The sequence below is a fragment of the Palaemon carinicauda genome, chromosome 11 (assembly GCF_036898095.1).
Source record: "Palaemon carinicauda isolate YSFRI2023 chromosome 11, ASM3689809v2, whole genome shotgun sequence".
Taxonomy (NCBI): Eukaryota; Metazoa; Arthropoda; class Malacostraca; order Decapoda; family Palaemonidae; genus Palaemon; species Palaemon carinicauda.
Window position 1 is genome coordinate 119,788,307 of NC_090735.1, and position 13,492 is coordinate 119,801,798.

General features: G+C 44.7%; 1 protein-coding gene across 1 annotated transcript in view; it reads left to right on the plus strand.

Moving 5' to 3' along the window:
* Rtc1 (RNA terminal phosphate cyclase 1) overlaps window positions 1-13,492 on the plus strand; it is an 84,978-nt gene that overhangs the window by 40,510 nt on the left and 30,976 nt on the right. The window contains exon 2 of the mRNA XM_068383299.1: window positions 6,767-6,917. Coding sequence (XP_068239400.1) covers window positions 6,767-6,917 — 151 coding nt within the window. The remainder of the gene's footprint in view (window positions 1-6,766; window positions 6,918-13,492) is intronic.

The window sequence follows — 13,492 nt, forward strand, 5'->3', positions numbered from 1 at the left end:
CTCTCTCTCTCTCTCTCTCTCTCTCTCTCTCTCTCTCTCTCTCCCCCCTTCCACTGACTTGAGTGCCTCTTCCATCGAACTCCTATGCGAAGGGATCTGCACAGGCAGAAGTCCAGACCATGTTGGAGAAGGGCGCTCTTCAAGAGGTCCTCGATGGGTCCCCAGCCTTCTACAGTCGACTCTTACTAGTGAGAAAGGCATCGTGAGTCATCGACCTCTTAGCTCTGAACAAGTTTGTCGAACAGACCTGTTCAAAATGGACATAGCCGACACAGTCAGACAAGCAATAAGACCGCAGAACTTCAAGTGCACTCTATATCTGAAGGTCACGTACTTCCAGATCCCAATCCATCCGTCCTCCAGGATGTATCTAAGATTCATTCTAGATCAGAAGCATTACCAGTTAAAGGTGCTGTGCTTTGGTCTTTCCAGAGAACCCCTGGTCTTCACAAGTGTGTTTGCCCTAGAGTCATCTTGGGCTCACAGAGTCGGCATCTGTCTCTTAGGATAATTGGACAACTTGCAGACTCGGATGTGGTCCTTCCTCGCCACTGAGACGAACCTCTTAGGTTTTGTCGGGATCTCGGGATTGGGGTATACCTAGAGAGTTCTCATCCGCTTCCCTCTCAAGAACTGGTATACCTGGGGATGCGAAGACACCCTAAGGCACAAAGCTTTCCCATCAGATGAAAAGATTCAGAGGCCGAGAAAGGTAGTACAGTCCTTCCTCAGACGAGAAGAGCTCCCAACACTAAGTAGGCTTTGCCTTCTCGGCCACCTGACTTCTCTGACCCGACTAGTTCCCAACAGTCGCCTGAGGATAAGATCTCTCCTTTGGCTCCTGGAATCCCAATGGAGTCAGTCTAGTAATTCCAGGGATTGTCCAGTCATATAGAACTAGAGGAACAGTCGGACCTCAAGTGGTGGCTGGCTGATCCAAACCTTTGCAAAGGGGTCGATCTTCTCGTTCCTCCCCTGAAATTGATGCTCTTTTCAGATGCATCAAAAGAAGGGTGGGAGCCCACTTCCTACACCACTACATCTCTAGCCAATGGTCCGAATCAGAAAGGTACCAGCACATAAACCTCTTGGAGATGAGGGCTGCCTTCCTGGCCCTCAAACAGTTCAGCCAGTTCCTAGCAGGGCACTCAGTGGTATAGTATTGGTGAGCGACAATACCATGGTAATAGCTTATGTAAACAAGCAAGGCAGTACCTTTTTGCTGCAGCTGTGCCATCTAGCAATAGAGATACTCCTATGGGCAGAAGACAACTTGGTGACCCTATCGACTCGCTTCATTCCAGGCAAACAAAATGCGCTGCAGACAATCTAAGCAGAACAACTCAGTGGGGACCGAGTGGTCTTTGAATCGTCTAGTAGCCAACAAAGTGCTGACTTTGTGGGATTCCCCGACTATGGATCTGTTCGCAATGGCCCTGAACTTCAGTCTCCCATTATAGTGCTCCCCAGTCCCAGATCCCAAGGTTTTTGGCATGATGCTTTCCAACAACAGTGGGTAAACCTGTACGCATACACATTTCCTCCGTTCTGTCTGATTACAAAAGTCCTCAACCAGGTACGAGCAAGCAGCAACTTACGAATGACTCTGATAGCTCCACTAGCCATCTTGCAGAGTGGTTGCCGGACCTCCTGCAGCTCCTCACAGAGATCCCAAGGGAACTCCCTCCATGGCACAACCTGCTCAAACAACCCCATGCCAACATTTACCACAGAACTGTAGCTTCGCTTCAGCTTCACGACTGGAGACTCTCTAGCACCACCTCACACAGAGAGGCTTTTTGCAACAAGTTGCGAAAAGAAGGGCTGAACACCTCAGACGATCGAAAGAGGCAGTTTACCAGGCAAAGTGGTCAGTCTTCTGTGGTTGGTGTTGTAGAAGGGGTATCTCTCCCCTTGATGCCTCTGTTCTAACTATAGCGAAGTTCCTTGTACACCTTCGGGAAGATATGCTTCTCTCGGTCTCGGCAGTCAAAGGCTACTGCTCAGACTTGAGTCTCGCCTTTAGACTGAAAGAAGTAAATATTTTCTCCTAGTTGGAACTTTCCTTATGCATACGTAGTTACGAGCTTACTTGTCCCTAGTCAGAGCTTAGACCTCCTTCTTGGAACGTGGTTCAGGTCCTTCAGTCTTTGAAAGGCATCCCCTTACGAACCATTACACCAAGCTTCTGATCGCCAAAAGAGTTTGTGAACTGTATGGTCTCTCTGCTGACGTCTCCCACTCCAGGAGATGGGGAGAAGTAATCCTCAGCTACGTCCCTGAGTTTATTGCAAAGACTGAAAATCCGGGTGTGATGGACTCCAGGTTCAGCCTATTCCAGATAGATAGTCTTCATTCCGTAACCAAAGATCCAGACCAACTGTACTATGTCTAGTAGGGAGTCTGAGGTGTTACTTAAAAAGAACAGCAGCAGCTCGCCCCTGTGTGCAAGCACTTTTCGTTAGCACGGGGAAGGTCAAGAGGAGTGTCACTAGGAATAAAATTTCTTCTTATATCAGGGAAGTGATTAAGAGAGCTCTCAATCCAGACCATCCTCTGTCCAAACAACCCAGAGCTCATCACGTTAGGGGTATTGCAACATCCCTGGCAGTCAAGAAAAACTACTTTGTGTCGCAGGTACTGCAAGCCAACGTGTGGAAGCATCATACGACCTTCACCACCTACTACCTGCAAGACGTAACCCACAGGAACATGGAGACTTTTTCCATTGGTCCTATGGTGGCCGCACAAGTGGTCTAACGCCTCAAGCTCCTTGACGGATAAGTAGCAGAGAGTTAAGGGCTGAGGTTACCCAGCTTAGTCTGGGGTGAATGAGTAGAAATGACTGACTCCTTTCTTCCTTTCACCTTCTCCCCCACCCTGGGAAAACAGCACAGCAAGCCTTGGTACAGCTGACCTCCCCTCTCTGCAGGTAAGATTTATTTCCCTTGCCCATTTTAAGTATAATAATAATACTTTATGTAGCTCTCGCACACAAGCTTCTGCAGGCCACTACCAATGTGTTACCCTATACTGGCACATGATTTTAGCGAGGGTAGGGTTCCTACTACTTCTCAATCTTGGATTGAATTAGAGAGAACCCCGGGTCATAGCCAATGCCAGTTGGTAAGGTCTGTTCCTTCGTCCCCAGTCGGAATTTAGACCACCTTCTTGGAACGTGGTTCGAGTTCATTCTCTGAAAGCTCCTACTTATGAACCATTACGCCAGGCAACAGATTGCCACCACGTGGAAGGTTCCTACTCTCTCTGGCCTCGGCCAAGAGCGTTAGAAAACTGCATGCTCTATCATCTGCTGTCTACCACTCCAGGAGATGGGGAGAAGAGACTTTAGCTATAGTAAGCAGTTCTTCTAGGAGGACACTTCAAAAACAAACCATTGTTCTCTAGTCTTTGGTAGTACCATAGCCTCTGTACCATGGTCTCCCACTGTCTTGGGTCAGAGCAAGGAGGTTGGTGGAGGTGGCGCAGATAGTCAATGATGGGAATCAGTAAAGCCAACCGTAAAAGTCGACCCCCCCCCCCCCCCCCGCACCGTGGGCAGAAAGGACCTGGGAGGAGAGTAATCAGCTATCGCTACTCTTGAGTATTATGATAATCCTAAGAAAGATCAATTCCTTGGACAGGGAAATTGAAGATGAACAAAGCGATAAAAATGTCGTTTGTAAACGGATAATTCCCTATAATGTTTTCATCAGGTACAAGGATTTAAGATAAAGTGACCTCTAGTCTCAAAAGTGAAGTAGTCAACTCTAGTTTGACATACAATTCATTTAGGAAGTGACTATTGGCCACTAAAGTGTATCCGTTTTTCATACGTCTGACAACTTCTCATTTTATTTTGCCCGTAATTTTGCTGAGAATTTTTTAGCAGCATAAAAATTTCTGATCTGCAGGTATTTTTCCGCCAAAGCTTAATAAGTAAAACAATGTGATTATTATGTGGTTCAGTTTTGTTCATATGCTTAGTGTTTTGAGAATATATTTATAAAAGTATAATAATCTGATACAGATTAAAATTTTTTGTATACAAGTACCCTTTTTATACAATTTCATATGGGTATCACTGCCAATTTCTGAATTTCTTTTCACAGAACAGGCATATATTTATCACGTCATCAGATGGGTGTATTAGAGCACCTTTAATTTTCAATCTGATTAAAGAATGCAAAGAGCTGTTATATCAGTACCAGTAAAAGCCTTAATACAGTATATGTTTGACACTTGAATAATTTTTCGGTTTTAAAGACAACGAATCCTGCAGTATAGGCAACAATGCTGCCTGAACACAATGACAAATGTTGACTACTGTATTTGGAAGGTACACTTAATCATCATTGTCATCAAAATCAGCTGCTTATTTTATCTCTAAACTTTCATCATTCAAAATTTTGTTCCTTTCCATTAAAGAATTTATGGCTTAAACAGAAGTGTTGTATGAAAGAGCCTAGTCCTTAACTTTGCTTGAAACTGAAAGAATGTTTACTGATTCCAGAGGTATGCAATTTCCTTTGAGCACATCCTGCAAGTCATTATGAACTAAAATTCGTTTGCAAGCCGCAGAAAACTGACTGGCAGTTGGGTTGTTATTGCAACCTCCCATAGTTTTTACTTGACAAAAAAAAATGAAGGAAAAAAAAAAAAAAGAGCGTTCCAGGTGTTATTGGCTCATCTTATGCAGAAACAAGAATTTTAATTGGGGTTCAGGACAACCTATTAGATTGTCATATATTTTTATCAAACTCAGTACAGTACACAAATTAATCCAAGAAAGCCAATTTTGCGATATGAATTCAACAAAGGTTTACCACATGGAAGTTAAAGTTGTCTTGGATATAATTCAGTATGGCCCAAAAAATCTTTCGTTATCCTTTTGTATTCGTCTTAAAATCCCACCCACAAAATTCATTGAATTCATCACATCAAATAAATTGTTTATAATAGTAATAAAATTGATTGACGCTTCGCATCCCATGAACTCCACAAAATTGTTATGAGGACAAAACTGGATTGATTTTGTGATAGATTGTCCTGCAAGTTTAACATTCATCCTTCTTTTTTCTTTAATCCATGCCTGATGTCTTGATCTGAATTAATTCGCAAAATGCCAACCTCCGCCTTCTTGAAGCTTATGTAATATTTCAATGAAATCCCACTTGATAAAGTTTCCCTCCCCATCAACAAAATTTTTTCCCCTGATGAATTCCTAATAAACATTCGCATATGGCAAGTTTAAAAAATTATAAATATCTGCTCTTGTGTCAGTGGATGAAGAAATTAAGTTTTTATATTTTCAGAATCAAGACTGCAACCAAGTTATTTGACCACAGCAGCATTCGTTGATAGTCCATCAAAAGTCAAAGAGATAATTTTGACCCCCCACTGAATGCATCATAGCCAAACGTTGCCTTAACAAATTAACACGTTCAGCTGCACCTATTCCGTTTATCAAAAAATAGCCTATTGATAATTTCTTGCTGCATTCACTAAGTTCACTATGAATACAAATGCTTCTCTTGCAACTCGAATGCTATCATCATCCAGTTCAGTATCCATGTCAACAAAACCGTAAGATCTTATGCTATCCCACTCGATTTTTGCTTAATTGCTATTTCATCCATTACCAATGAACACAATAATGGTTTACTGGTTTTCAGTGTTGTATCAGCTTTCATCTACAATCTTGAAAATGAAAAACTAGTGAATCCAGGTTTTCCATCAACTTGTTGGTACCATTTTGATAGAGTTCGAGGATGTGGTAAGCATAACATTAAAAAAAAAAGCACATGCCAATGAAATGTAATAGTAGGATTTAAATTTTTGTCTAATCTTGATTACATTCATAAGCATTATACAAGGTCGGCATTATTAACTGAAGAGCATTAATAGTTTGTGGCATGTCGATGCAGATGATGGACGTATAATTAGCTCCCAGCCATCAGGTCGCGACCTTTATACCTACACTTGGCCGAGACGGCCGACTTCACTTAATCTGCTTGAGGGCATCTCCAACCATTTAACCTCCTTGGGTTAGAGTTCTCTTTCTTGAGGGTGCACTTGGACACTATTCTATCTAGTTTCTCTTCCTCTTGTTTTGTTAAAGTTTTTATAGTTTATATAGGAAATATTTATTTTGATATTGTTACTGTTCTTAAAATATTTTATTTTTCATTATTTCTTTTCCTCACTGGGCTATTTTCCGTGTTAGGGCTGCTGGGCTTATAGTATTCTGCTTTTCCAACTATGGTTGTAGCTTAGCAAGTACTGTAATGATACTGATAAGAGTAAGTCACCTCTATAAATAGCGACGGGTTTGTATTTGTGATGGAACAAATGACAAATTTGTAAGTAATTTGTATTTTTCCTAACATTGAAACCTGAAGCTAATTATACAAATTGGCCCACCAGCCCTATCCCCCAAGAAGTCCTGCCATAAAGCAAAGTGGTTACTCAACCCAGGTGTGTGAGTGAGCAGGGTAGCTGGTCTACCCCCACCTGGTAACTAGGGGGCTGGGTGGTTACCCCTTGCTAAAAATTGTTCTAAGTTCGTCTTTCAACTTCGCCGAAAGGTAATCCCCTATAAAAAGCTCCAGGTTTGTATATTAGGAAAAATATAAATTTCTCACAAATTTGTCATTTTTGTGTCAATATGATATGTTTTGTAGGAATAATCAGTTATTTAATCTAATCTTTTTTCTTTTCAATTTAACTTCAACATTATTATGAAAGATTATTGTTCACATTGCAGAGTATGAAGCAAATTTTATACGCCTCTTGGACAGACTTTGTAATGGTAGTCATATTGAGGTAAATGAAACTGGAACATCTGTTCTTTATAAGCCTGGTGTTCTGATGGGAGGACGCATAGAACATACTTGCTCAAACAAACGGGGAATAGGGTGAGTCGTTTACAAGTTTTTTTTTTTATACTGTATTTAAACTTTTGAGAGACACTTAGTAGTACCATGCATTGACAAATGTTCGATTGATTTTTTATTCCAGAATAGCATTTATTTATAAATACAGAAAATTTTCAAGATGTCAACCATCCCTTTATATTCTGTAGTAGTCAGTAAAGTTAGTTTTGGATCACAGGTTTCTTTATCAAAATCCAATTATTAAATACTGGCTAGACTACATTATGATAATATATATTTGTTCCGACGCTAATACAAACTCTTTCGCTCTTTACTATATGATGTAAATTTATTTCTTAAGGCTGGCTAGAAACTAGCCATAAACTTTTACGTGATGTAGACCAACCACCCCACCCCGTTCACACAATCACTTAAGTGAATAATATTACTTTTTGTTTTTGGCTGTGTTAATAATGAAACTATCTGTAAACAAAAGTACAGTATTCTCGGGCAAGCGGGTTTTACTTTTTTCTTTGGCGCCTTGTTACCTCCCTGTGGCCTCAGCTCATTCTGTCTTCTTCAGAGGATGAACAAGCAAGAGTGTCATCGTTGACTCTTGGATAACCCTCAGTTTTGGAGGGCCTGGCTGCTTCCCCTAGCAATATGGCTGTGCCCACGACTTCAGGGGAGTCTCTCCCATTTACGCTTATCAACTCTTACCTTCCATGTGACTTTTAGGTCAACCCGCTAAAGAACGACTCTTGGAGTTGCTGATTCATAGGACACAACGGAAGCACAGGGGTCGTCCTGGGTCTCCCCACCCCCAGAACCTTTGTAGGGGTTTTCTCTCTAACAGGTCTCGTGCCCCTCGCTGATGCACTTTCCGTAAATTCATCGGCAGCAAAGTTGTTGCAGACGGGTTCTCTCCAAGTGCCTATCCGGCTGAGGGGCATTGCTCAGCATACCTAGCACACTCAACGGCTTGAGCTTGCTCAGCACACTGGGTTCCCTAGGCACCTCCCTGTCTCCGCAGGGACAAGTTCCAGCTTCTCCCCTTTGTGGAGGAGTCCTTCGCAACTCCTTGGCAGCAGAAGAGTTGCTGGCAAGGTCTCCCTAGAATACTTCCCTGGTGAGAATGCTAACTAATTTTGGTCAGCCAGTAGGCTGGATGTACTCACTCAATGACCTGAGCTTGCTCAGTGCTCCAAGTTCCCTCGGTAGGAAAGACATGTTTGCGCTATTCCTCCAACGTACAAGAAAGGTCCCCTTTCTCTCCAATGTGAAAGGGGTTCCTCACTTGAGGGGTTTCCCTCTCCAGTCTTAACAAGTCTCGTAAGATATAACCATTCAGGGTTATTGCCACAAGCCTTTACTCCCTACGAGATGGAGCCAGCTAGTCCTAACATTCACAAGCAATGGCAAATGAGTGTTTGCTTAAAGGTGCATGTTGACACACAATTTTGTCCGTCCCTCCTCTCCAACTGCGGACAATCTGATCGCTTCGCCTGCTGCATGTGCTGCTTTGCAGACGCATGCACGCTCGCAAACATGTTCATGATGCTATGACTTGTGAATGATCAATTCCTTTTGAACTACGGGCTGTGATCCTGACTTCAAACAAGCACTCTGATCTTTCCAGCAAGACTCTCCTTCCTCTCTGTTCATATGAGAGTATCCTCATCTAGATGACACATTGTCATATTTTGGTCTTTTCAAGTTGCGCTACTTTGGTAGTGCTTCCCACGATATGCAGTTGAAGGAGTTTAGTACACACTCCCTTCTTGGAACCTAACCCAGCACTCTCCATTGATGGGCGGGTTTAAGCACAAGTATCAACCTTGCCGCTTAATACCTCGCTTGCCTCCAGGAACTTGTTTCACACAAGTACTGTACAGGGTTATCGGTTCCCGATGATTTCATCTTCTTTAAACTTCATAGAGTCTGCGCATACGTTTGGCAGTCTTCTTCATCGGCTCTCCAGTCCTTATCAGCATTCATGAACATTTTCTTCGCGCCACAACCACTACTAGCACGACTTCTATTAGTGGGCTGACATGCCCTGTGTCTCTGTGACGAAGTCACCTCTTACGCTTTCTACCTCTTCCCTTGCATTACTTTATGGTAAATGGTTACCTTACAAGCCGACATCTTCATTAATTAGACCTTTATTAGTTGGACATGCACTATCACCTACAGTATATACCGCCTCTAGGCAGGTAGAACATAGTTCTACACAGCGGGCGTCGCAACAGAAGTCTTCTGACCACTCTCCTCTGCCGCTTTTCTCCTGTGATTCAGAACAAATCTTGTGAACATAATTTGTTCCGTAACTGGAATACAAACCACGCTATTTATTAGGGGTTATACTTTCGGCGGAGCTGAAATGACGAGCCATTAAAATTTAGCAAGGGTTAACTACCCACACTGCTAGTTAGGGGGGTGGGGGTGGGGTAGCTTGCTACCACTCCCGTTCACACACCTGTCATTTAGTCACTTTACTTTTGGCTCGGATTGAGAGCGGTTGTTTCCTCTCTCCTTCCTCGCCTATTCTGGACTGCCATTAAATTTTTTCTTTTAACTTACTTTTTCTTATACTTGTATATACAGTATATGAAAACATTCTTAATGTTTATGTATATATATGTGTATAGAAATGTGATAAGTTTCCTTTTCAGTGTTTGTGCTATGTGTGTGATAGATTTACGACGACACTTGCGTACATTAGCAAGGCCAGCACAGTTCCACTTCGTGGGGAACGACCTCTCCCTCTTTGGTCTATCGGTCTTCCCGTCGGCATATAACTGTTAACTTGGCCGCCGCAGGGGAATCGTCATTGCCTGGACCCTCTTCATTCAACTATTGTCTTCGCCTTTTCCTTTTTCCTACGGGAAACTTGGATTTCTGAGCGAAGGGAATGTGGCCTCTCAAAGATTGACTACAGTCTTTCTCTTCTCGAGGTTGTTCACCTTTACAACAACAGTGTACTATTGGGGAAGCTCCTTTCCCATGCGCGGGTTAGGTTGCTTTTCCGATTGTTTGTCTCAATTATTTTTAGTGAAGATATAATTGTATTTTAACTTTTCAGCTTTGCTCCGTGGGGAACACTTCCCTTCGGAGGGTCAGTGGTTCTCACTATTAGTGAATATTCTTAGCTGATTTAAATAATTGTAATTCTGTTTTAATTACAGTTCCTCCGCTCCCCCCTTCTCCCGTGGATGTCGACTGGGGAAGGAAGGATGTAATACTTAATTTTATGTTGTTCCCTCGGGGTTCCTCTTCGGAGTTCCTCCCTAAGGAATTTGTTGAATAATTAATTTTTTGTCGGCGCAATACTTATTTTATGTTGTTCCCTCGGGGTTCCTCTTACGGGTTCCTTCATACGGAATTTCTGTTAAATAATTAATTTATTTTTTCCCAGTTAACTATGCAGTTTTTCTTCGTTCGACTAAGAGTGCCGACGAAGCAGAGCTGTTCTGTTCATGCGTGGGGAATCTGCTGTCACTGCCATCCCTCAGAGGACGTCGTCATGGGCGTCATCCCTTCAGATCATCTTAGAACGCTAAAGGAGGTTCGCTTCTAGGGGTTGGACAACATCCCTTCTGAGGGAAGTTTCCTCCCCAGGTGTAAGGTTGTTTCTCTCTTCAGAGGGAGAACTTCCCACATCTTAATAAATTCATCGTCTCCGGCTGCTGTTGCTGCCTTCGCCCAGACTTCTCTCCCCCCTTGCTGAGTTTCTCTTCCTTCAGGGGCGGAGCACGGTCTTGGCACGTCGCTTCTATGAAGTGCTTACATCTCTCGTTCGCAAGAGAGGCCACTCATAGAGACTCCTCTTCAGAGGATCGCTACTGTTAAAGGTCAGCTTGCTGATCCACCGGCCCTCAATGGGCGTCTTCTAGTCTCTTCTACGAAGTGTTCACCTCTCTCATTCGCGAGAGAGGCCACTCATAGAGACTCCTCTTCGGAGGATTGCTACTGTTAAAGGTCAGTTTGCTGATCCACTGGAACTCATGGGCATCATCACGGGTGTCTTCAAGTCTCCGAGAGAGGCCACTCATAGAAACACCTCTTCGGAGGATCAAGCAGACCAACCAGGACCTACCGATCTACCAGCGCAACCTTGTACTGCAACGTAGTCCTTTGGACTTCGGTCCTGGACTCTTAACGCGGACCTTTTTACGGTCCCCATCGGTGGATGATTGCCCTTCCAAACGGCACATCCCAGTTCCTGATCGTCCTGCCAGCTGACCTGGCAACCTACTAGCGCTACCTTCGCGCGCGCCCCAACAGTCTTCCGTGCGCGCCCTCCGACAGTCTTCTGTGCGCGTCCTCCGACAGTCTTCAGTGCGCGCCCCTCCGAAAGTCTTCTGTGCGCGGGCGCCTTTTGACAGCCTTCCGCTTGCTGGCGCCGACGGTCTCCTGCGCGAGCACGACGAAGATCTTCCGCCCGCGCACCAATAGCCTTCCGCGAGCGCGCCAACAGTCTAATGCGCACGCGCACCGATAATCTTCTGCGCGCGGCCGCCGTTGATTTTCCACGCGCGCCAACAGTCTACCGCGCATGCGCCCCGAAGGTCCTCCGAGCGCGCGCGCCCCCCGACGGTCCTCCGGGCGCACGCACGCCCCGACGGCCTTCCCCGCACGCGCGCGCCAGTAGTCTCCACCTAGTACTCACGCCAATGTACCCGCCCTTGTGCAACCAGTCACACGCTTCGGCGCATTCTAGAGAGAATGCACAAAACTACACAGTGCCTTACTGCGCGCCAGCGCTCTTCTGCACTTTCCTGCGCAGTTACGGTCTCAGATCCAATGCACCAGCTCTTGTCTAAGAGCCAGCACTTGCCTGCTCTCCAGGCAGAAATTGAGCACCAGCATCATCCTGTGTGCCATCGCTCTAGTACTCTCCTACACACTCAAGCAATAGGCAGTGAACAGGAATAAAACTTTTTGGACAGGTCACCATTGCCCCATTCCTCCCTGCAGACACATAAACATTGCCACCGGGAAAGAGGAATAAGGCTTCACAGAAGGATTCAAGATCCTGAAGATTCCATCCTACAAGGGGAATCGAAACAGGGAATCCTGGGTCCCTGTCTCTTCTGAAGTTTCTTTTTTCCTTGACAGACCTCCATCAGCAAACGGGAAAACATCAACAGTCTGATCTCTAGATCACTGTTTGCTGATGGCAAGTTCATAGTTTACTGATCACTAGGTTGCTGATCACCAGATCGCCAATTGCTAGCTCAATGCTGATCTTTGACCTCTAGTCCCTCCAATGACTAAGGATCTCCAATTGCTAGCGTTTCCAATCACCGATTGCTAGTCAATAACCAGTCATCGGCTTGCTGATCACTTGATCACCGATGGGCAGCTCATCTTTCTTCGATCATTGAACTCAGCTCGTTGATCTCTGACCAGCCCATCCTTCAGCTTGCTCATCTGACCAACCAGGGGGGACCATAATCAGCTTGCTGATCTCACCATCGGCTCACAGACCGCCGATTCATCGGTCATCGGCAATTTGCCAGCAGTTCGTGACTCGAACTTACTAGTCAACTGCTTCCTGTAGTTTCCTAGATCATAAGGTGTACAACATACTTCTCGCTACTGGCCATTCGCCATCACAAACGTTCGACAACCCTCATCAACGGCTTGTCGACAGGGAACTACTTGCGAGCACTCTCCAACTGCACAGTAACCACGATACCCAACGGTTAACCATTGATTAACATTTGCCAGATTGATTCTATTCTAAGGAATAGCATCAATCCCATCAGGGCGCATGGTAAGGCCAAGCGTTGCCCTCCTTCTGTTAGTTAAAGGAATTCTCTCTAAGAGAAGAATTCTTACACTGGGTATTGCGCCTGATCCTTTACAACACAAGTCAAGACTCCAGCGTCGACAGTCTTCCATGCAAAAGGATCTGCAAGGAGTTGTCCCTTTGGGTCTATGTCCACACCATGTTGGAGTTTGAACAAGGGCTAAGACCTCAGGTCTTCATTTGCGCACTGGACTTAAAGGACACTTACTCCCAGGTCCAAACCATCCATCTAGGAATGTTGGAAGATTCAGTCTAGACTAACAAGAAACACCAGTTCAAGGCATTGTGCTTCGGTCTTTCCACTACACCCATCCTGGTCTCACAGGATCGGCTTCTGTCTCCTCTGTCTCGGGACGACTGACTGACCTTAGCAGACTCAGAGGCAACCTTGCATTAACACCGGAACTTCTGAAGTCTTTTTACCAAGATCCAGTGATCATGGTAAACCTATGGAAGTCTTCCCTACTTCCCTCTCAGAAGACTGGTGTTTCTGGGATTGATTCTAGACACCAATCTCCACAAAACCTTCACGAAACGAGAGCGACTCCCATTCCAAGAGACTTGAGTCAGAAAAAGAAGAGAGGAGGGACCATAGTGCTGCACCACACGACCTCAGCCCTCTGGACAGAGCCCGAAAGTACCTTCACTTGGATCTCTTAAGAGATGAAGGCTAACTTTCCGGACCTTCAGCAGCCTCATCGGTTCCTAACAGACCACTCAGTGATGTGATGGACGACACACCACACACCACATAGAGACTCACATTGACAAGCAAGAAGGAACTTGCTCGTAGCCTCTT